This window comes from Talpa europaea, assembly GCF_964194135.1.
Source record: "Talpa europaea genome assembly, chromosome: 3".
Taxonomy (NCBI): Eukaryota; Metazoa; Chordata; class Mammalia; order Eulipotyphla; family Talpidae; genus Talpa; species Talpa europaea.
This window is the reverse complement of record NC_140069.1, coordinates 19190514-19215197: the sequence shown is the minus strand read 5'-3', so window position 1 is coordinate 19215197 and position 24684 is coordinate 19190514. Positions and strand designations below refer to the sequence as shown.

The window sequence follows — 24684 nt, the reverse complement described above, 5'->3', positions numbered from 1 at the left end:
AATTTAGGAATTTGACTAATAGCATTTATTTATACCAGCATACATGTTGAAACATGTACTGGTTTTTGGTACTATAATAACCTTTGAAGTATAAAGTGTTACTTAGAATTGTGAAAAATGGTTATTAAAACACAGTCTGTAATTCTTCAGAAGTTCTGATTTATAAGAATAAAAAATATTTCCTGCTTGATGGTAAAAAGAAATTCATACATAATAAAAATCAACCAGGGCCAAAATCTCTATGAATTTAACTGAGAATTAAATTCAACTTACTGTACTTAAAAGATGATATGCATAATTGGGGACTTGCACTGTGTACTACAGAGTGTTTAATCATATCATAGAACAGAAATACAACATTAAACATTATATATCTTACGGCTGTAGAAGTCTAGCCTTTACTAGTGAATAGTGATTAAAATAACTAAATAATAAAAAAGGTAAAGGCAGCATATACTAGTATCTTTCCTTACACAGAAGTAAAAGGGAAATGATTGGAAGAAAATCTATGACTGAAAACTTTTTTCTATTTAATAATCATCCCTTGAATTATATAAGAGATGGGTTAAATAAATACAAGACTCAGAATCTGCCATCCAAAACTATATAGTGCATAAAATATTCAATGGCCTCATTCTGCTATTTGTAAATTTTTTTAAAGATTTATTTATTTATGCATACAAGAGCTGGGGTACAGGCCAGAGGTGTGGGGGTGAGAGAATTCACCAGAGACAGAGTGGGGAACAGAACAGGCAGATTGACCAAAGTACACTGCTAAGAAGGGAGGTAGCGGGGGAGACAGGAGAGGTCTGTTGCGCCATGTGCGTCTGCTCCCTGGCCAGGGATCAAACTCATACTGCAGAGGTTGCAAATTGCTTCACAGTGCAGTGCTTAACCCCTTGTGCCACCAGGGAGTCCCTATTTGTAAAATTTAAATGTAATAATTGACTGTTGCCACGCCTTTCTCTCAACACATTTATTTTTATGATTCAAACTCTGATGGTTTTTCTTTTATATCTCTGGGAATTTTTCTATTTCTAATTTCTGGGTTCTGTCCACTATTGTATGTCTTGTGTATTTCAGGGCACCAGGACCTGATGCTGAACTTGTTTCGCTTTCCATTCTACACTTCCTAGTCAAAATTTATATTCTAAAAGTCCAAAAGATTATTTCCCCACTCATAGTTTTCTATTTACATTAACAGTTCACAGTTGAGTGAATGACAAAATTTATGAATGAGGTAGAATTTTACACTACATCTAGTCTCTTAAAGTATTTTCATACATTTATTTACATTATACCTAATATTTGGATCACTGAAGATCTTTGCAACAATTCACAGCTTCAAATTATGGCTTGTTTCATCACTACTACCACAGACACAATGCTATTATTATAAGACATGTGGTCTGGCCTCTGCCTCCTCATCTTTCAGGTTTTGCTGACTTCCCTGACTGTTTTTCTTTCCTGCATATGCCTCTGTTTTGCAATCAATTCTCTCCCATTTCTAAAATCATACAACTTGTAGAAAAAATTCAAATTACCACTAAAGATAGGGTTAATCCAATCCAAGTTCTTCATGTAAAGACTCATGAAGCATTCTTTTCGCTTTTAGCTTCTGGAAATACTCCAAAAATATTTTGTCAGAGAAATTATTTAAATATTCTTGAAAGTCTGATTGTGCAACATCAACTTGACTCAAGTCTTAAGACTGTACATGGCATATAATACAAGTCTATACCTTCAAGTACAGAATGACAATGGTGTATTTCTCTCTGATCTAATTTAACCATTTATGAAAAAGGATGCTCCTTTGAAATAACTTAAGCTTTCACATATGTTATCCCTCAAAGTCCCTTAGATTGTCCAAGGCATAGCAGCTGTGCAGCTTCTGTGGGTTGAACTAGTTCCAATAATAAAAGTGTCAATACAGAATTCAAGTCAAAAAGTGAAGATAGGGTCACAACTCATTAGTAAAACATTGCTAACTTCCTAGCAAATAGGTCAATATGCTTTTAGTATTTTGAAAATTATTGTATAAGAATGAAAATTTTTGAGCAACAAATATTTTACTAGGGTAGTTTTAAAAATACCTAGTTATTTTTGGTTCTTTCATTAATTCATCCAGCTAATATTTACCGAGAGCACCATGATCAGCACTATAACAAATGGTTACCATAAATAACAAGGTAGAAAAGTTTTCCACAGTCATGTCCCTGCATTAGGCTTTTGCTATTTCACTTTTTATGTGAAACATCCCAATCTCTTTTTCAATCTTCTTATTTAATATTTGTCTTTACATATCTTTCTTCATTATTGTTTTTCTCAATGTAAAGACTGCACTAAGGTACCTTTGGGAAGCCAGTGGAAATCATTTGGTAAATCATTACATTTTAAGCCAAAACATAGATATACATGTGCAATTTAAAAATTATCTGATCAAACAAGAATTGATATAAACTAGCTGAAAAGGCAAATTTGAAGATGCAATAAATGTTCTTGATTTTAAAATATAAAATGTCAACAAGAGTTCCTAATAAGATTGGAGTTTAGTGATTTGTAAATAATATTTTATTTTGACAAAAGAGGAAAAAACAAAACCAACCTAAGAAACTACGTTATTTTACTATGCTATTTGATTGTGAGAAAAAAAAAAAAAAACAAACACACTATATTTTGGAGTCAGGAATATTTAAACCTGATTTTTATTTCTGCCATCATCTTAAGGTATGATTTGGGGGAAACTTTTAACTGCTCTGAAAAAATATTAGAAATTTTGATTATGTCAAGATTTAACAAGCTACAACTGGGAATTCAGTGTATTACTAATGTGAACATAACCAGATGTAACCATTGTGGAAAACAAGTAAAGGTAACTAGTACCATAAAGCCTAGGTTTGTATCTGCGATCCAGCAGCTATACTGCTGAGTACACAAACAAAGCATCTTTTACGTGGGAGGCGGTAAATGTATATGACTGATATGATTATAGGGTTATCTGTAGTAGCAGGAATTTGATATAATATGGGTGTTTGGCAGTGTTCTACAGCAGACTAATACTATGTAAAACCATATATAATGGTAATACAATCACCTGAAAGTCTTTTTAAGTAGAAATAGTGGCATTCAGGCCTCATTTTTAGAGATTCTTACCCATTTGGACTGGGAAGAGCACAGGAATACTACCCGTTTTATGTAAGGTTGAGAGTTTTGGACAAAGCTTAAAATCATAGTGCTGAATGAAGGGTAATAAGCAAGAAAAGCATAAAACTACATATGTCAATTTAAGAAGCATGTAAAACAATAACAACCATATTTTAAAAGGATACAAAAATAAAGGATGCACCACAGACATATGAGCAACCCCTAATAAGGGCAGATGCATGGGGGATAAAAGAAAAATAAATTACATATGGATATAGAAGATTCATAAAAAATATGAATATATTAAATATATTGATAACTCCTAACATTCATGATACATGAATATATATGTATATATAAATATTCATACATATATAGGTATATAAATATATATTCATTCATAAATATTTACATCCAAACAAGAAAGGAGTTTACAGTCTTCAAAGTAATCTGACAATAGTGTTCCAGGAATAAGAAACATGATAAATACAATCCTCTCTACTGAAGCTACAAATAATAATGACAATATAAGTTTGGAGGATGGCCCTAGTTAATCTTTTTTATAATTTCTGATTTTTTTAAAAGATTTATTTATTTATGCATACAAGAACTGGGGTAGAGGCCAGAGGTGTCGGGGGTGAGAACATTCACCAGAGACAGAGTAGGGAACAGAACAGGCAGATTGACTGAAGTACACTGCTGAGGGGAGCAGCGGGTGAGTCAGGAGAGGTCTGCTGTGTCATGTGGCTAGCTCCCTGGCCAGGGATGGAACTCATGCTGCAGTGGCTGCGGATAGCTTCATAGGTTTGTGTTTTAACCCCTTGTACCACCAGGGAGGCCCAGAATTAGTTAATCTTTGAAGCCTTTCTAGTTTATACTGTACATTTCTTTTTTCTAGATAACACTTTCAAGATACATTTTCATCTAGCTAGAAAGTTCTTGCTTCATCCATTGTTCTTTTGAGATGTTCTTTATTAGGCTGAGACTCTTCTAGTTAGCAAGAATACAATACAGAAGAATTTGCCAATACCCATGATTATTGTAAGAAGTATGATCAAGAGAACATACAATGATTGTTCTAGAGAAGGAAACATTTGATAATGGGTACTGGGGCTACGATAAATGTCTTCTAATATCTACTATCTGTCACATTAAAATATATATTTTGTTTGGCACCAAATGTAGCAAAATAAATCACTAGAGAGAATTTATGGGAATTTCAGTTCAATATAACAGAAGGCTTATATTTAGGGCTAGCTAAACAGAGAAGTCCGCCATTGAAGTTTATAAGTTGACTGCAATAAGAGTATTAAAAAGTGGAAATGCAATAAAAATTAGTCGTATGTCTGTGCTGCTCAACCAATGGTTGTCACTCAGGTCACATGATTATACTCATACTCTTTTTGCCTCTTCCTCTTTCTTCTAATTTGATTCCATAATTGAAAATATTTGTCATATTTCTTATGACATAGACTCATAAATAGCAAATTAGATGAGTTAGAAGGATTCTGTTAAATTTGTGATGCTATGAGAGCTAACAAAAGAACCCCAATCCATTGTGAAAGTCAGTTATCACTCTATATTCTAAAAAACGTGTCCATTTCAATGCAAGATAAAATGCATTCAATAAGTTATATTTAATACACAAATATAAAAATACCTTCTCTGCAAATTTCTGTGTGATTTTTCAATTTTACCTGTTTTCTGGTAATTTAAGATCCAGCTAGAAAAACTGTATAGGCAAAGAATAAGAAATTTAATACTTTTAAGAGAAAATTAAGAATTTAATAATTACAAACCAGGACAGTTTAAAAGTGGTGATTCTTAACAATACATCTGAATGTGACTAAGAGGAAACTTTGCCTGAGAACATCAGGAAAGTTTTGCTCACCAAAATTTATTAAAGCAGAGAAATAGAAACTGAAGTTAAGAGACTGTGAAACAAATAGCCAAAAGACCTGAGTTCACTGTTCAACATTATCAACTAACAAATGTGGCCTTTGCAAAACTCAGTTTCTTGATCTCTGAAAGTCATTTTAACTAAATATTTACTGACTGACTAATAAGAACACATAGAACACAATCTCAGGAGCTCACCATATTTTAATGGGGCTGCCTATGTAAATAAATATTTGAATTCAGGACAACAGAAATGAGTAAGAGAAGTAAATACATGTGCAGCTGCTGCATAATGATGAGACTGATGGTTGGGGAGTAGACGGGAAAGGGATGTCAAACATAACAATACCTACTCCAGAGCTTTGGTTTAAGGATGAATCATGCTAAAATGCACATGTTTATGTTTTTCTCACTTGAAAGCATAACTTTTGAATGTACAATATTTGTAGCATCCTTCTTTATTCACCACCACAGCTGCCACACCAGGCTAAGCTTCTGATTACTTCACAGGTAGACTTAATTTTAAAAATTCTATTAATTACTGGTAAACCGACAAGTGAAAATCATAAATGGAGTGAGGAGTCTTCTTTAAGTGATAAATAACTTATATACTTAAATTACAACATAAGGGGCCTCCCTGGTTGCAGAGGGGTTAAAGATAGCTATTAAGCTATCGCCAGCTACTGCAGCATGAGTTTGATCCTCAGCCAGCAAAGGAGCCACCCACATGGCTCAAAAGAGTCTGCCTTGCCTGATGCTCCCCTCAGCAGTGAATTTCAGTAGATCTGCCTGTTCTACTCCCCACTCTCTCTCGTGAATCTGACTGTAAACCATTCTGCAGTTTCTCCATCTCAAATAAGAATGACAATGTTTTCTTCATAAAGTGACCATAGGGTTCACACAGTCTGGCTACATGAGCCAGCCTCTATAAGTGCAGTACGAGACACACACAGAGAAAAAGCTCATTTAGTTCATTTTCTTGGCCTCTACTGCCCTGTTTTTATAGTTTAATTACTGCATATACGTGTGGTAATTTTTCTATGAATGAAGGAAGAATGGCATAAATTTAAATATAATAAACTATTTGTTTGAGTGGGAAAAATACAAAACACATAGGAGACTAACTTATTCCTGAGGTAATGTAAGTATTCAAGGAAAAGCTCATTGGAAAAAAAAAAAAGAGAATTGAGGTAAAAGTACAGTTGGATGAGAAAACACTATGTTATGTATATTTATCTGTCTCAAATTAATTCCAAATGTGCAAACCTGAGAATATAATTTTGGAAAAAAAAACAAACAGCTTAATTATCATGAAAAAAGTGCTTAACTGAGTTCCTGTTGATTCTAACAATAAGTTTGGTAGGAAGCTTAGTACAGATATATTCAGTATGGAACTACATACTGAGTGATTAATAACATTTAGTCCTTTTAGTTTTCCAACTGACAAAAGAGACATAACAATAGAATAACTATTGGGAGGTATATATATGAAGTCTCCCAGCTTCTGTGAATTTCTATATTAAGTTCTGAAAGTTGGTTTCCTTTCATTCCTGAAATCAAGGATTAGAGAATCAGGATTAAGGGTAGGGAGTCATTTTCTTGATTTTTTTCGTTTGTTTGTTTCCTATTATTAAGTACTTTACAACTGGCAACAAGCCAAAATCAACCACTTTTAGCTTGTAAGTCTAAATAGATTTAGATTAGAAAGGAAAAATCAAAATTGTTAGAAATGGAAAATCACTTTATCCTTCTAAGAAATCTAAATGTATAGATTATCTCTATATGCAGGTTCCAAGAGTCCCAAAGAGAAAAAAGTGGTTAAGTAAAATTGGATACTTTTTTAATTGTAATATCTCTGCATAAACTATGATCATATGAAGTACCTTAATACTTGTGCTGGTAAAGTATAATAGGTAGGAGGAACTTGGGGTAGTAGGGAACCAAAAGGTATGGTGGGGATTCACTGTGATTTCCCCTACATATCATACCAACCTCAACCTCTAGGCTACAGTTGAGCAATTGTTGTAGTGATAGATGAAGACTATATCTGAAAAGAACCGTAAGCCAGGAACTGTTTTCTTCTATGAAGGCACAGGTGATTCTGTCTGGCTCTTCTTGTTAGTTTGTGATATCTCTTCTAGTTAAGAACCTTAAACTCAAGCCAATAAGCACTCTGCACCCTTACTACAAATTGTTCTCCAGTGGTGTACCCTTTATCCTGCAGGCCAGGTCTCTGCACCTCCTTCTTCAGAGCAGTAACTGGTCTCCAAATTACCCTATGTGGGCATGCATTTTTGATTTAACAATAGCAGAGGGGCTCCATATAGTATCCATTCCTCTCTCTTAGAGGTTGTGATACCACAATATCACTTTAAACACTATTCAATTTTAGTTTTTCCTGTTCCTTCCAACTATGCCATTCCTCCTGATATATATTATGTGTGCCCATTTATCTTTCAGGGACTGTTGACTTTGTTTAGCTATAATTTGGCTGTGAATATGTGGAGGAGGCAATCCTAATGTCTTCACTCTGCCTCCAACCCGCAGACTCAGTGAGGCAGGTTAACGTGTCAGCTTTCAAGTAAGGCGAAATCTTAAAACCTACATAGTTAATAAAAATGATTGTAATTTTTCAAAGATTTTTCAGTAGTAAATAAAAATCTGGGAAATATATATGTGCTATAATGTGGTACAATTTTTATATAATAATAGTTTATGCTGAAATGAGTAATGAGCTTTTTGAAATGCTTTATGTATTGTTTATAGTTTAAGGTCCTTAGATAATTTTTTTTCTAAAATATTTTACACTAAATGTATTTAGATATTGATGGAGTTGAAGAAAACAATGGCACATTCTATGGTTTGCATTCAGCATTCCGGAAAGATGCTCAAAATGCAGAGGTAGTTAAATTTACTGAGGATGAGATATGTATTGTATGCACAGATATGTGAACACATAATTTGCCTTTGCTGAATTTAAATCTAATTTTGTGACAACTGTAAAAATGGCTACTCATAGGAAAAAAACAAAACAAAATCAAATTTATGCTCTGAAAAGTTACAATGCTAATTATTGTTCTGAATTTTAAACCATACCATTTCACTTCTAGTGAGGTTCCTTGGAAAATGCAATTATTTAGAATATAGTTATAAAATACTTTCATGATGAAGAATTTTGAATCCTTTTCAAGCATAAAGTAGTAGGAAAAGGAGGAATGAAACTTCACTCAAAAAATATTTGTTCACAGGCCTCCCTGGTGGCATAGGCGGTTGAGCGCTGCACTGTGAAGCTGTCCGCAGCCTCTGCAGTGCGGGTTCGATCCGTGCCGGCCAGCCAGCGAGAATCTCACATGGCTCAGCAGACCTCTCCTGTCTCACCCGCTGCTCCCCTCAGCAGTGTATTTCATCAGTCTCCCTGTTCTGTTCCCTGCTCTGTGTCTGGTGAATCTTCTAACCCTCTAGCACATCTGGCCTGTACCCCAGTTCTTGTATAAATATATAAATCTTTAAAAAAAATTTGTTCACAAATATCTAGAGCACCAGAAATATATCTATCAGAACTAAGTGTGCCAAAAATTATGATGGAATAAGTGATATTTGTACTTATTCAGTATATATTGATATATATATTACATGTTTGTACTTATCTAACATGCTGCCAGTATTTCCAGACAAAATATGGAAATTGAAAAATCACTCAGCAGAAGTCATCAGAAGAAAAGGTTGACAGTACTGATTCCATAATAAACACAGGGGATGGAACAAGACTCAGAAACATTTATGAGCCATATGTATGAAAAAATAAGACTTCCTAATGCAGATTATATCTTGCTTTTTTTAATTTCACTTATATCAATTAATTAAAGATAGCAATAAAATAAAGTTGAATGCCATCACCTGAGTTGACTATAAGTTTATAGTTTTCAAATGCAAGCTGCTCAATTTCATTCTTGAATTAAATTGAAACAGGCAGTGATGTTTCAGTTTCTTTCTAAAGTCAAAGAAACTACCCCCAAATATAACTGCAAAGTTTAGCATAAGGGTCTTTATAACCATTGACTGTGGGCAACATATATAAAATATTCTAGGAAAAACAAATATGATCAGAAAACATTTTGGTTATAAATGCATGTGTACATAAGGATTTTAGATATATATATGTATAAATGTATGTGTATATAAAATATGTAAGTACACTTGATTAAAAAAAAACTAATGGCACAGCAAATATATCTGAAATTTGAAGCAAATATCTGTTTTTCATCACATTCAATCAAGAAAAATTGTTGGAAGAAAATAAAGATAGTGCATAGTGATCATCAAATTCAGCAAGATTTTCTTAACACTTTCCCCGTTATTTGTCTTTCAGAAGAGCCCTTTCCCTGCTATTTTATTGCTGTTTCTTTTTAGCTAAGAAAAAGGTCACCCTTGTTAGGAACTCCAGTTACATTAACTATTTCTTAAATCCAAGTGGTAGGTATCATGAGTGTTAAAAATTAGTATGTCACAATACACTTCTGGGTTTGTGGGATGTTTCTACTTCTCAATCATTTGTAGCCATGAGACTTGCTTTGGCCAACAAAAAAAAATGGACATACCCGTGACACCTCCTGACTTTTTATTTTCTCATCATACTAGTTATGAGATAGATTCCTGAGATAGATTCTCTATATCCTTTAGTCAATGAGTCACTAACTAGCTAACAGCCCTCTTCTTACTTGCATTCACTAAGTACACTGAGAAAAAAAATTAAATTAACCTTCATTTTCTGAAGCTGAGACTGCAGCATTATTTGTTACTGTCATGTAACCTAGTCCATTCTAATTTACTGATAAATAAACCAAAAGACACATGGAAAAATACTCATCATCACTTATTGTCAGGAAAATGCAAATCAAAACCACAATGAGAAACCACTGCACACCTATGAGAAAGGCCCAGATAAAAATGGCTAGAAATAAGAGTTGCTGAAGATGTAGACAAAAGGAACCCTCTAAAACTGTTAGTGAGAAAAAAAATAAAATTAAAAAAAAAAACTGTTAGTGAGAATGTAGATTGGTACAACCCATCTGGAAAAGAGTATGGAGATTTCTCAAAATATTAAAAATAGTTCTGCCATATGATCCAGCAATCTCACTTCTAGTTATCTACCAGAAGAATGCAAAAACACTAGCTCAAAGGGACATATTCTCTCCTCTGTTCACTACAGCATTGTTTACAATAGCCAAACTACGGAAATAACCTAGATGCTCAAGGACAAACAAGGTTATTAAGAAGTTGTAGCATATATACACAACTGACTACTACCTTGGGTGGATAATGCTATGTACAATAAGTCAGGAGGAGAAAAATAAATATAGGGATGATGTCACTTACACATGGAATACTGAGAAATAAAACAAATATGTCAGATTAAAAACAAACCCTAGAAATCTGACTGTAGAACTGAGTTTTCCAGTGGTGGAGGAAAAGGTAGGAGGGTAAAATGGACTATGGTGGAGGACTATCATCACCTTAGTGATGGGGATGCTGTTGTAACATACACCTGATGGATGTTATTCTCTATAAATAAATACAGAGTTCTGTAAACCAATGTTTCCTCAATTTAAAAAGAGTTAAATAAAAGTAAGCAAAACTCTAAAAATCAGTGACTGTTTTGTATCTCTTCATTACCAATCAGTAATTTATGAAATGTATTAATGCAAAGATATCATCTTTCCTTTAATCTGAAAATACATTATCAAAATGTTCACATCTTAACATTTGAACAAGTAAAATGTGTGTTTTAGAATAAAACTTAGGTATAAAGCAGTGAAATGCCCAATAATTTCACTGAAGCAAAATACTTTGAAACATGAGATTTTCTAAATATACAATTCCATTGAAAATGACCTCATCTCCATTATTTAGAACTGTTTTTTAATTGTGAATACAAAGATTCACCAGCAACAGTCATTTTAGGGAGAGTTATAAGAAGTACAATCAGAAAACAGTCTCAAAATATCTAAAACAATTGGCAATGTATTTTTAAATTAATAAATGCATACTAGTTAGTGCTAAGTATAAAGTCTTTGTTAACTGCTTCTATAAAGTTTCTGTATAACCTGTATAGATATAAAATTTTAATTTATTTATGAAATAAATATCCTTTGAATGATGACATACAAAGGAAAATTAAGATCCCATTAATGCAGAAACATTCTTTTGGTTCTATTCTCAGATAATTTAATTTGCAGGCCACATTCCAAATTTACAGATTCTGATTTTTTTTTAATTTTTTAAGTATTTTTTTAATTCTTTTACATTGTTCATTTTTAAATAAAATTTGCTTCCCCCACCCCCTCAAGTGTAGTCTCCCCATAGAATTTCCTTCCCCAATGCACCCATGCACCAGCACCTCAGTCCCATTATTTTTTTTTAAAGATTTATTTATTTATTTTTACAAGAACTGGGCAACAGTCCAGATGCGTGGGAGGATGAGAGGATTCACCTGAGACAGAGAGGGGATCAGAACAGGCAGACTGACGAAATACACTACTGAGGGGAGCAGCGGGCATGACAGGAGAGGTCTGCTGCACCATGTGGAACCCTCGCTGGCCACCCGGATCAAACCCACGCTGCAGAGGCTGCGGACAGCTTCACAGCACAGCGCTCAACTGCCTGCATCACCAGGGGAGGCCCAGTCCCCTGTTATTTCAAATGGACAAAAATTTGGTCAGAACTGAATCTAGATAGTTGAAATTAAACATCAGTCACACTGGCAAGCAAGTATGCTTTGATATATAGATTATGTAAATAGAGTTTCAATATTTAATATATTAAGGCCTCGTTTATACATGAGTAAAAGATATGATACTGTCTTGGGAATCTTATTCTGAGTTCATATTTACTGGCATTGACAAGGACGTAGATCATTAAATTATACTGTGCTGTCTTTATTTTATATTGCATAAGAAATTTCTCACTCTGCTTAGTAAATTTGGTTTTCCATCACAAATTGTTTGCTTTTTTTTTTTCTGTTATACTATGAACTAATCATGTTTTCCAGATTTGTTTAAGTTCTTAGATGGATTAAAGTTGAATTTAATTCTGACTCTAATAAGCATGTAAGAGTAAAGAACATAACTTTTGTATATTAACCTTGCCTTTGGTTTTATCTTACTCTTAAGCTACTTTATCTTACCATAGTTATCTCCATTTGCATTTAATTTATTTTATTTGCTACATGTATCATTTTTATACTGTATAAACTGTTTTCTGATGTTAGCTATAAAGTAAATATAAATATATAAGTGACCTTCATATTTTAGTCTAGTTTGAATTACACAATCTTAAATATAAAGAGCAGTAAATGAAGATAAAATTGACTTGGTTAAAAAACAAGGAATTCATGACATAAACATGAGAGCAACAAAATCAATAGAAAAGATACTTATTTTTCAAGACTCACTCAAGATTTAATACACTTAGTGCATTTTAACTACATAATAATTACATAGTAAAAGAAAATAATTTCTGTTCTTTTGAGTCATCTGCAAATGGTGACAGCTTAAAAAGAATGACTACAGGAAAATATTTGGTTTTGAGCTCACTGAACAATAGATCAAAAAGTAGAGTTTCTGAAGGCATACAAGTTTGAACATCTAGTTTTATCCTCTATTATTAACTATATGGAAGATCTTTCCTCATTACACACCCTTAGTACAAACTTAGTAAGAGTGGGTGACCAATAAAACTGCACAGGGGAAAAATAGCTCAAGGCCAAAAATGTGTTCAGAATGAGTCCTATAAAAATTCTTAATGTGCCCTCTTAGAACAAAAACTAAAGATGTTTTACTTTAGTCCACTAAAATGTATCACATGACATTTTTTAATATCTTTGGTAGGTTATCATTCTCCTTCCTCTATTCATTTATCCTAAATAATTCTGCCTCATCTTGAGAATGGTGACTTTACAAAGCACAGAATACCAGATGGTCAATGCTGTGGTTCACTGAGTTTATATCCTAGCAGGAAGTTAGATGATTGCTTTTCAAGGTTCTTATCATGCATTGAACAGTCTATTTCACCACAGGGAATTCTGAAGCTGTCAATATTTTTTTGGCTAATCATGCTCCATCATATTTTTCTTCAGACATGGTCTCATATAATTATGCTTACTTCATAGGTACAAAGGTAATATAATTTTTCTTTCTCCATGTTTTGAAATGCAGGAAGATGATAAAAATGAGTATTATTTAATATTTTTGATATTCTATTTTCATTTTGGGAACAATATTATGAAACTGTAATAGTGTCATCAAATATATATTTTTTCTCAAAAAATCTGATATTTAGAACAATACATTAAATCGTTATTTGTCAAAACAAATTTAAAAAAATCTAAATAAACAAAGAGCTCCATAGCACTTGGTCTATAATAATAGACACAAAGACACAGTTGCCCCAAAGGAACTAAATTTTGTCTTTGATTTCAAAATAAGCATTGCTGTTATTTTTCCAGGAATTGCTATTATCTTTCCATAAGAAAAAAATAGTCAAAATTATTCCTGCAATTTTTTTTTTTCCAATCTATCTGGTTTGGCTAGATTGATCCTATCATTGTCTCTGTTGTCAAAGAAAATGGGTTAGCTTCAAATAAGAGTGACAGATAAAGGAAGAAAGAAGAGGTACAGTAAACCAACAAAAATATTTTTGTTATATATACCACAGGAAAATTAAAAAGTAATTAACTTTTACAATGAAGGAAAAAACTTACAAATAAATTAAAAAAAAACATGTTAGCTGAATATTAAAGACATGGCAGATGTTTAGCTGCAGCAACAGAGCACAGCATAATTAGTAAGAATAGAAGGCTTCATTTTCTTCGCTAAATATCAGAAGTGCACCGAAGACCAGCACCTACTGCCTACACATTCAGCATTAATCCAAGTCACCCATTAAATCAACTTCCAAATAAATAGAAGTTTCCATACTCAATAGGGTTTCATAAAGCCTGGGGCTATTTCAGTCATCATTGTACTTATCAGGGTAAACTGTGCATATGCCTTCTTAAAGATACCAATTTATTTATTGAACATAAATCAAATATGAGAATTTTCAGGATTGAAGTTTCAGAAATACTATGTTTTCCCTGGGAAACCTATTTTCAACACTGACATAGATTACTTGTAGATCCCCACCAAATTTGCTTGAGTATTGGACCTAGCTATTTCCATTCTCTGGTGATATCAGTTTCCAAGCACCTGCACCTATTTAATGATGTAGAAATAAGGTAGTAATTAATATTTGTTGAATATTATAGACTGGATTTTATACCCATTAACAAATACAATCCTCATAATAATTCTAACAAGTTAAAGGAGGCTCCCTATAATACAAATGTGAAAACTGAGTCTTGAAAAATTAAATACATGGAAGGTTCTCTAGCTTCTCAGTGTTAGTGACGTAAAGAAAACAAAGGTTTTATTAGTCTACTGTCTATTCTTTCTAGAGTATTTTTACTCTTTTGTTTTAAAAAAAATACCTTAAATACTATGTCAGAGTTCAAGGTATATGTTTAAGTACCAACAGATATTTTTAAATGTTCCAAATTAAATGTAACATAATAGTAGTAAATATGACTTCTATGTGAATTTTTTTTATATTTTATGTATGTTGAACCAATTTGCAAATTTAAGTATTTTCTATGTGCTAGACATTATATTAATATATTTTTTAAATATTTATTTTTATTTTATTTATACAAGAACCAGGGTACAGGCCAGATGTGTGGGAGGGTGAGAGGATTCACCAGAGCAGGGAGCAAAACAAACAGAAGGACCGAAATACACTGCTATGGAGAGCAGCAGGCAAGACAGGAGAGGTATGCCGCACCATGTGGGTTGCTCCGTGGCCAGCTGGGATCGAACCGGCACTGCAGAGGCTGCAGACAGCTTCATAGCGCTGTGCTCAACTACCTGTGCCACCAGGGAGGCCCTATATAAATATATATATATTTTAATAGCATCCATTTATTCTAATATTCACCATATTTTGAGATAGGTAAATATTCAATTTTTGATGTATAAAACAAAAGACTTAGGTAGAATGTGGCAGAAAGGCAAATCAGCTCATAGGTCTTGTAGCCTTAAACACAAATTGTGTCCTTTGCTCCAGCATGTTCGGGACTATTAAAACAATTCAATAGGACATTTCTGTCATTTTATCACACCAATGGAATTTTCTGAACAAGATTAAAGTACAGAAGGTAGATTGTTGGCCTGGCTGTTGATGAAACAGCCTGCATTTTCCAGGGAAAAATGAAGTAGCAGCAAGTGACATAGATACTTGTAAATTTTTTCCTGGTGGCTTGACATCACTAGGATTTTGTTGGAATTTTTGAGATGGCACTATAACCCCATTATCAAACGATTCATGTTAATGTGCTTGTTGATTAAAAAGCATTCTCAAAATATTTTCCTCATTATTATCAAATAAAGTCTTCATAAAGAGAACAGTCCCCTTTATTCAAAAAAATAGGATTAATAAAAGCAAGATGTTGTGCCAGAATAATGATGCTCAGACAACCAAAATGTGATTTAAAAAAACTCAATTGCTATGCTAAAACATTTCCTTAGATAACATTTAAAATAATATTTTTAGATATCAACCAAATTAAACCATAAAAAGCCAAATTCTGAAAAATGATTTTTAATGCATGTTGTGATGCACAAAATTCTGATATTCAACAGCATACTTTCTTTTTTTTTCTTTGTTATAGAATAGTTTATCACTAACACAATTTTCTCTATGATGCTCTATGACATTAAAATATTTTCAGGAGTGATTGCCTAACTTTTAAAAATTGAATGTTAAAAAAAACTAATATATTAGCTGCAAAAGAAAAATACTAAAAAGTACCGTTACAGTGAATAAACAAAACTAGACTGTTTAAATATAATACAGAACAGCTCACAATAGAAAATATTTTCATTTTTCAACTTGCAGATTATTATTATGTCTAAGCACCGTGTGGTAATGAACAGAGGCATTTCACTGATTTTTTTTTTTTTTAAGATTTATGTATTTATGCATGTACGAACTGGTGTATAGGCAGTGATGTAGGGAAAGAGAGAATTCACCAGAAACAGAGTGGGGAGAAGAACAGGCAGATCCGGGGCTTCTTTGGTGGCGCAGGGGATTGAGCACCACACTCTGAGGCTGTCCGCAGCCTCTGCAGCGCGGGTTCAATCCCTGCTGGCCGGCAAGAATCCCACATGGCATGGCAGACCCCTCCTGTTCCCCTCAGCAGTGTATTTCAGTCAGTCTACCTGTTCTGTTTTTCACTTTCAGTCAGTCTGCCTGTTCTGTTCTCTCTCTGGTGAATCCTCTCACCCTCTTATGCATCTGGCCTGTAACCCGATTCTTGTATAAATAAATAAATCTTTAAAAAAGAAAAGAAAATATATTAAAAAAAAAAACAGGCAGATCCACTGAAATACAGTGCTGAGGAGAGCAGCAGGCGAGACAGAAGAGGTCTGCTGAGCCATGTGGGTTAGCTCCCTGGCTGGGGACTGAACTCATATTTCAGTGGCTGGCTATAATTTAATAGTGCTATGACTTTAACCCCTGTGCCACCAGAGAGGTCCTCACTGAGTTGTTTTTTGTTTGTTTGTTTGTTTGTTTATTTTTCAATAAAATATTTTCCAGGGGCCTCCCTGGTGTTTCAAGCAGATAAGCTTCTGCATTATGAAGCAATCCACAGCTACTGCAGCACTCGCTGGCCAGGGAGCTGACCCATATGGTGAAGCAGACCTCACCTCTCTCGCCCGCTGCTCCACCAACAGTATATTTCAGTCAATCCGCCTATTCTGGTTCCTACTCTGTCTCTGGTAAATCCTCTCACCTCCCCTCTGGCCTGCACCCCAGTTTTTGTATGCATAAATAAATAAATCTTTAAAAATAATTAAATAAAACATTTCCGGTCTTCTTCATTTTTAATTATTTTACTTTTGTTTATTAATAGCCAGCTTATTATAATTGCATCATATTTCTGAATACTGCCTCAGCATTTCTACAAACACATATTACCAGAACATAGTCATAGAATAAATAGCATTTTCTATTTTCTAATGTGTTATTGAGATGGTTTCCGAGTTTGTGTATGTATAAATATTCTTCCATTCTATGTTTTGGTATAAAACATTGATTCAGAGTTATTGATCAAGGTTTCCAGCAGGAGAATAAAATAACATCATGACAAAATAAGCTACTCTTTTTTTTTTTACAACAGGTGTTTTTGTTTTCTTTTTTTAATAACATTGCATTGAACAGCAGTCTTATTCCTAAGAATAAAACTTGAGAGATCCTTTTCACTCCTCATTGCTAATCTTGCTTATTGCAATTTATTTTGGTTAGTTAGAGACAACAGTTTCCTTGTTATCCTTTGCTTATCTGAAATACTTGGTTTAGATTAAATGGTACCAAATGACTATGCAACATCTACATTACTAATATCTAAGTCTTCCTCCCAAAAGGTTATCACCTATCAATCAAAACAAATTCCATCAGCATTTTACAGTATGTATTCACTCATCAGTGCTTTCTCTTAGTCTTCCTATGTATTCAAAAATCTTTACTCTTAACTACATACATTCACAATCATGATAAAAATATACCTGGAAAAATTTTCTCTAAATTATCTAAAATTAATCCTAATATGTGACCCTAAAATATTATTGATTTCTTAAATCTTAATGTGCCAATTCTTCCATCAAATTTTGTGCTCCTGTGTATGTGTACCAGGTTTAGGTGTATTTATAACACTATAAATTACGTGTAGCTTTTACATAGAGTGTTATTAGTTTGCCTTCGGGGTGTTTATAGCAAAATGCCACTCTGAATATAGAACATAATTAGTAATTTTAGAATGTTTAGGAATAACATAGCCATTTCACCTTGTCTGGCAACTGCTGTTAATTTGTGAGGAGTGTTGGTTGCACTAAACTGAGAAGCACTTTAAGGCCACATCAAAACTCAATGTGTATAAAAGTTATGGAAATGCGTATCAAAGGAGTAAGTGTAGAAAAGACATGTGCAGGTATTTTCATTCCAGACTTAGAGCATAGGAATTAGGTTTCACTTTTTACAAAATATTGCTTAGCCCGACATCAGGCAGTTAGTTGCCTTTTACAAATACTAGCAGATGGTGTTGATAAAATCACCCTGCCTGTGAACAAACACAAAAACCCTTGCCCTAAACCTGCTAGGTTGATGTGGCATTCATTTTTCTTAATTAAATATAATTGTTAGGAAGCATCAAAAGAATGTTCTAAAAGCAAGGGTTTCATCAAGGAGAGGCTCTATATAAACTCCAGGGAAGGCAATAAGCAGATCATTACAGGGTCATCGGTCTCCTCATACAAAGTTATAAATTAAAGAGTTGTTATGCCATCAAATGGCAGAGAGAATGGAGAGAAGGCATGGAATGAACAGTCTATATTTTCTTTCAAACCAAATGACAGCCACACAAAACCAAATATGCATTTTCTCTATTCTTTATGTTTTAATAAAAAAAATCGGTTAGTGGGAAATAAATTGCTCCTTAGAAAATTAAATCATAAGCTCCATGAAGTATAACTTTATAGACTCTGCCTTTAGCCAGTGAATATTAGTAATACATGAGAACTACTTTTTAGGATCTAAAGGAAATTTATCACCTCACTGAATATATTTTTTCTATATATATTTTATATTTTTAACAAGTTCTCTGGACATCTTCTCTTAAAGTGCTGTCCCTACCTGAACCTTCTTCCATCCAAATAGGAGAAATTAAGAATTTCCTTATCAAGATGCCTAACATACTCTAAAATTCTGACATTAAAGAAATTTCCATACATTACTGTAATTATCAGTCCCTCTGTTAACAGAGTTGCTGTTTAATCTTTTTGATCCCCAGCACATGAAATAACACTTTGCACATGCTAGGCCTTTAACATGTATATTTGAATAAGTAAATGTATTATTCTTGAATAATTATTATTATTATTAATTATTCTTGAATAATTATTATTCATTAATATTATTCTTGAAGGAAAGGTAAGTTTTCTGGCTGAAGTCAATGAGGCAGAGAACTAGTGGTATCTGATTTAATGGGATCTACAAAGTAATGAGTACCTAGACAGCCTATTATCCATTCACACAAAAATTGAAGTAGCACATATCAAAGATAAAGGAGATATAACTCTTTACCTTTTATTTTGTAGGAAAGAAAGCCAGGGAAAAAATATCCAGAATTTTAGTGCTCTAGTCATCCATAAATTCAGCTAATGCTTAATTTAATATGTTCTATCTTCCATTGAGTCTTTGTTCATATTAGTACATTAATGTTTTTCCCATTATTCAAATAACCTTTGTAAGTATCAATAATAAATTATATGGCATTCTTAAATTCATAAATCCCCATGCTAAGTACTCTACCAGAAATTTTAAGGCTCATAGATCCTATTTAAGATTTTAATAACATTTAAACTGAAAACGAATTTTTAACATTTATAACCTAAAATTTCTATCCAGCATAAACCCCATTTTTCTTTTTCTAATATAAGAATGAAGACAAATATGTTGTCTTAGCATGTATTTTTCTAAACTTGTTATGTTGTATATGTTTATATATATACATATTTATAGATACAGATATATGTGTGTCTATATGCACATTTTTGAGGTCCAGATTTTATAAAAGGAACAAGCACTTAGCTCTACATATGTTTTGCAGTTATACTCTCATCACAATTCTTACTTTTTAAAATGTTTTCATTGTGTCAAATATTGTGTCACCATAAAAATAAGAAACAATTTTTCTTTACCTCTACAAATGGGAACAGGAAAATCCCATGAGGCCGTATTAACTGAGTTGGCTATACAGGTGAGCTGAGGGTGGCCATCGAGGATATATCCAGTTACACAACTGTAGCGGATCTTGTCCCCAACGTCGAATCTTGTGCCATACAATACACCTTTAGGTGGAACTCTAGGGTTTCCACAAGAACTACTCTGCAATTCTATAGAAAAGGAGGGAAAAAAGAGTTTACAGTTATTTGCTGTTTTAGGTTTATAAAATTATATGTAGATATGGAAGTCTCTTTTCCTTTTACGAATCATCAAAAAAATAATTATCTTCTATTTCAAAAATTGTAACAGAAGTATGGGAAAGGAACTACATGTCATCACATACATATTAGGTGTTGTTCTTTATGCTAGAAAAATTTAGATATTTATATTATTAAATTATTTTTGGAAAGTTTTTAAATCAGTAGTACTCATCCTTTATAAATAATTAAAATGAGATTAACATTTACGTGGCTTCAAAGCTACATTCCACTTGCAAAATAATTCAAATAAAATTTAAAAATATGTTCCCCATTACTTTCATGATTCTATTTAACCCTAAACCATGAGCTTTGATGTAAAGGGAAGCTTAACAGAAGTAATAGTAACTCTACACACCTGAAAGTGAAATTAATGCAAAATACAAAGCTTAAAAGGGGCCTCCCTGGTGGCGCAGGCCGTTGAGCACCGCACTGTGAAGCTGTCCACAGCCTCTGCAGAGCAGGTTCTGTCCTGGCCCACTGACGCAGCAGACCTCTCCTGCCTCACCCGCTGCTCCCCTCAGCAGTGTATTTCAGTCAATCTGCCTGTTCTGTTCCCCACTCTGTCTCTGATGAATTCTCTCACCCACCCGTGCATCTGGCCTGTACTCCGGTTCTTGTATAAAAACAAATAAATCTTTAAAAAAAAGCTTAAAATATACTAAGCAAAACAAAGTATGCTCCCATATTGCCTTGATAGTCATACCATTTATGCAGTTAGTAAATTCCATGCAATTCATTTTTAATAAAACAAATATATCACTGTAATACTGAAAATAATGACAAATGCTAAGTAAAATATCCACATAAAATGTTTGCGGATGTGACTTTATGAAAACAATGAGCATTTAAAGATAAGAGATTAATAGAGAGATGGAATTTTAAACTTTTATCCATAATAGGCTTGTGATACTGGATAGTGTGTCCTGACCTTGTTTTCATACACTTTTCAATGATAGTGAAAAGAAAAGAAAATCAGTGATGAATTTCAAGTGAGGTTAGTTTAATGAGTGAAAAATGTATTAAGTGTGGGGCATTCACATAACTAACACCATATATTTGAAATAGTGTTTTTAATTTGAAACAAATATTTTATATTTTCAACCTATAAAAAAGTTGGCTAATATTAAATACTCATGTTTTTTATAAACAACAGGCAAATTTCCTTAAGCTTCCTCAGTACTTAATGATATACCATATACTAATAATTATAAAATATTTTAAATACTAGTAATGAAGATAGTATTTAGTGTGTCACTTCACTGACTGTTTCAAGGCTTATTCCTAAGTTCATTTTAAGTAAAATTTAAATTTGTTATCTGTGCAATTTGAGCAATAATAAAAACTTAAATGAAGTATATTTTGAATTTTTTTGAAAATTCATTTGATTAATAGATGAAATATTTTCTATAAAAAGGTGACAATAAGTTTTAATAAAATGAGTAAGAATCCAATCTCTTGGCTATAGGCTTAACAAACGGAATATTTCAAAAAGAAACTACCACTCATGGCCTTTGAATCAATTCAGCCCTATCCTTCCTGCCCCCTAAAAAATAATTAAGGTCAGGACTTCAATTATCACAAAATAATATATGTAAGAGTAAAAGAAGTTCCTCAATTATTTCACAGAAAGAAGTTAGTTAAAGGAAGGAATAACAGAGAAAGCTTTGTTACTCAGATTTTGCTTTAGCTTAAATGAACAAATAAATATTTCTCAGAACAAATTACTAAAACAAAAATGGAAATAACATTTGAAGTGAATCAGTGAATGACTTTGAATTCTTAAGTTTATCTAACCTATCTCCAGTCTTGTAGGTGAATTATTTCTAAACCAACAGACAAGGATTTTGGGTGTTTCAAAAGGAAACAAAAGGAATCCTTTTTTCTACAATGTCCAATATGTGATTAAGCACTATTAATAAATTATTCATCAGGTTGGGCCTCCCTGGTGGCGCGGGCGGTTGAGTGCTACTCTGTGAAGCTGTCCGCAGCCTCTGTAGTGCAGGTTTGATCCTGGTTGGCTGGCAAAGTGTCCCACATGTCGTGGCAGACCTCTCCTGTCACACCCGCTGCTCTCCTCAGCAGTGTATTTCGTCAGTCTGCCTGTTCTGTTCCCCACTCTGTCTCTGGTGAACCCTCTTACCCTCCTGCACATCTGGCCTGTACCCTGGATCTTGTATAAATAAATAAATAAATCTTAAAAAAATAAAATAAAATAAATCATTCTTCAGGTAGTGTAATTTTCAGTTCTGAGGTTTTTTCATTTGTTTTGTAGTTTGTTTTTTACCCTAAGATGCCTCCACTTTTTCACTCATTGTGCCTGCCTTTGCCTTTAAGTCCTTGAATCACAAGTAACACAATATTTCCTATGGATCGGAATCTTAGATCACTGTCACCACCAATTTTATTCAGTAAATATCTTGTTCTTTTTTCTGTTAATCTGCATGCTGGATGCCTCCATGTGGGATTAATGGTAAAATACATTTTAATATAGTCTCAGATTACTTTCTGAAGTGTAAGCAGTATATATATCTGGTTCTCACTTTTAGGAAATTCCTGCTCTTGATTGTCCTTGTTTTTTTTGACCTTCATAAATAACCACAACTATCCATCATTCTCTGCAGACAGAGTAAGTCACCAAGATAGTTATTAAACTGTTTCACTTAGAGGTTTAATAGATCCCAACTCTATAGCCAATGCTCATGGATTCTATTTTTTGTCTTTTCCCAACCCTTTAATTGGGGACTGCTCTCTAAACTGTCTATGTCCATTTTAAGATGCATAGACAGGAAAGATGTGTTATTAACTAAAAGAATTATATAACTTGCTATTAAAAATACCATATTCTGATTGAACATTAACTTTTAGGTCTTGATTTTAAAATAACACTGTACCATTTAATAAACTTTTTAATTAATTCAATAGTTTAAAAATAACTAAAAATAAATTTTACACAGTGTTTCTACCAGTTTTCATGAATTTTAATTTTCGGGAAAAATAAATACACACACTACTATATTAAGTAAAGCAGATTATAAACTAATACATTGACATATGTGGTATTTAAAATAAGTTGTGATTTAGTTTAACTATGATAAAATGATACTGCAGAAAAATAGATTTCAGTAATAAAAATGAAGAATTTTCATTTCATTTATTAAATGTACATGAAAGATAACCACGTTAAGCTTCAATGTATTAATGAAGCAAAATATTACATCTAAAATCAGAATTGCGGGGCCTCCCCGGTGGCGCAGCTGTTGAACACAGGGCTGCGAAGCTGCCCGCAGCCTCTGCAAGCGCCAGTGCGATCCCCGGCTGCTCCCCGGCCACCAAAGGAGGGTCCCACATGGTGCGCAGACCTCTCCTGCCGCCCGCTGCACCACTCAACAGTGTGCTTTGGTCCTTCGCCTGCTCTGCTCCCCGCTCTGGCTCTGGTGAATTCTCTCACTCTCCCGTGCTTCTGACTGTACCCAGTGCTTGTATAAATAAATCTTTAAAAAATAATAATAATAAAATAAAATAAAATCAGAATTGCCAAATAGAGTACATTAACCTTGTTTCACCAAGATGACATTAATATATTTATTGAAACGTTCAGTTGAGTCAAACAATTTTGGAGTATGATAAATGCTCATTTGATATTCCATAATGCTAATATTAAAATGGAATGGGGATATGTTGAGAGAGACCTCAAAGTATTTTACCATATAGTTCATTAAGCAAAAATTGTAAACAAATTCCCTATGTACTGAAGCTTTATCTGAATTTCTCTGGGAAGCAATACCATGAGATCGTATTTTTGCATGAAACAGAAATAGTTAGGGTGGACAGTTTAGTGAATTGAGAAAATCACTGAAAAACATCCCTGAAGACTCTACATTCAAAATGTCTCTGAAAATATCAGAGATCCTATATGTATGCTATTGTTGTATACACAACAAATGATTGAGTCAAATTAAAATTAATGTTTCTTGTCCAAAAGTTGCATATTTATCCATTCTCAGATATTAAATTTATCAAGAGGGCCTCCCTGGTGGCGCAAGGGGTTCAGCACCGCACTATGAAGCAATCCGCAGCCTCTGCAGCACAAGTTTGCTCTCCAGCTGGCCAGAGAGCAACCCACATGGCGAAGCAGACCTCTCCTGTCTCAAGACCTTTCCCAATTACAGGGTGTTACCCATGAAAAATACACATTCATTTCACAACTGTTTATTAACCACTTATCACAGCAAATCTCTGAAGATATAATTCTACATATGACAGACACTGTCCCACTCACATAGAGTTTATAACTTGCTATTGACCAAGCAATAAATAAGTGATTACAGAATAGTAATCAATGTGACAGTGGGATAAAAGAAACATGGGCAATAATGAGTATAAAATTTAATTAGTCTTGATTAAGACAGGTCTGAAATAAAAGAATTTCAGATAAAGCAGGTTTATGGCAGGGTAGAAACTGTATGGCAAAAACAATTTCAAAATAGTTGACTAAAGTTAGGTCCAT

General features: G+C 33.4%; 1 protein-coding gene across 1 annotated transcript in view; it reads right to left on the bottom strand.

The window, feature by feature from the left end:
- CSMD3 (CUB and Sushi multiple domains 3) overlaps positions 1-24684 on the bottom strand; it is a gene marked incomplete at both ends in the record, with an annotated part of 827299 nt that overhangs the window by 593914 nt on the left and 208701 nt on the right. The window contains one exon of the mRNA XM_084229760.1: positions 19893-20087. Within this exon, the coding sequence (XP_084085886.1) occupies positions 19893-20087 (195 nt within the window). The remainder of the gene's footprint in view (positions 1-19892; positions 20088-24684) is intronic.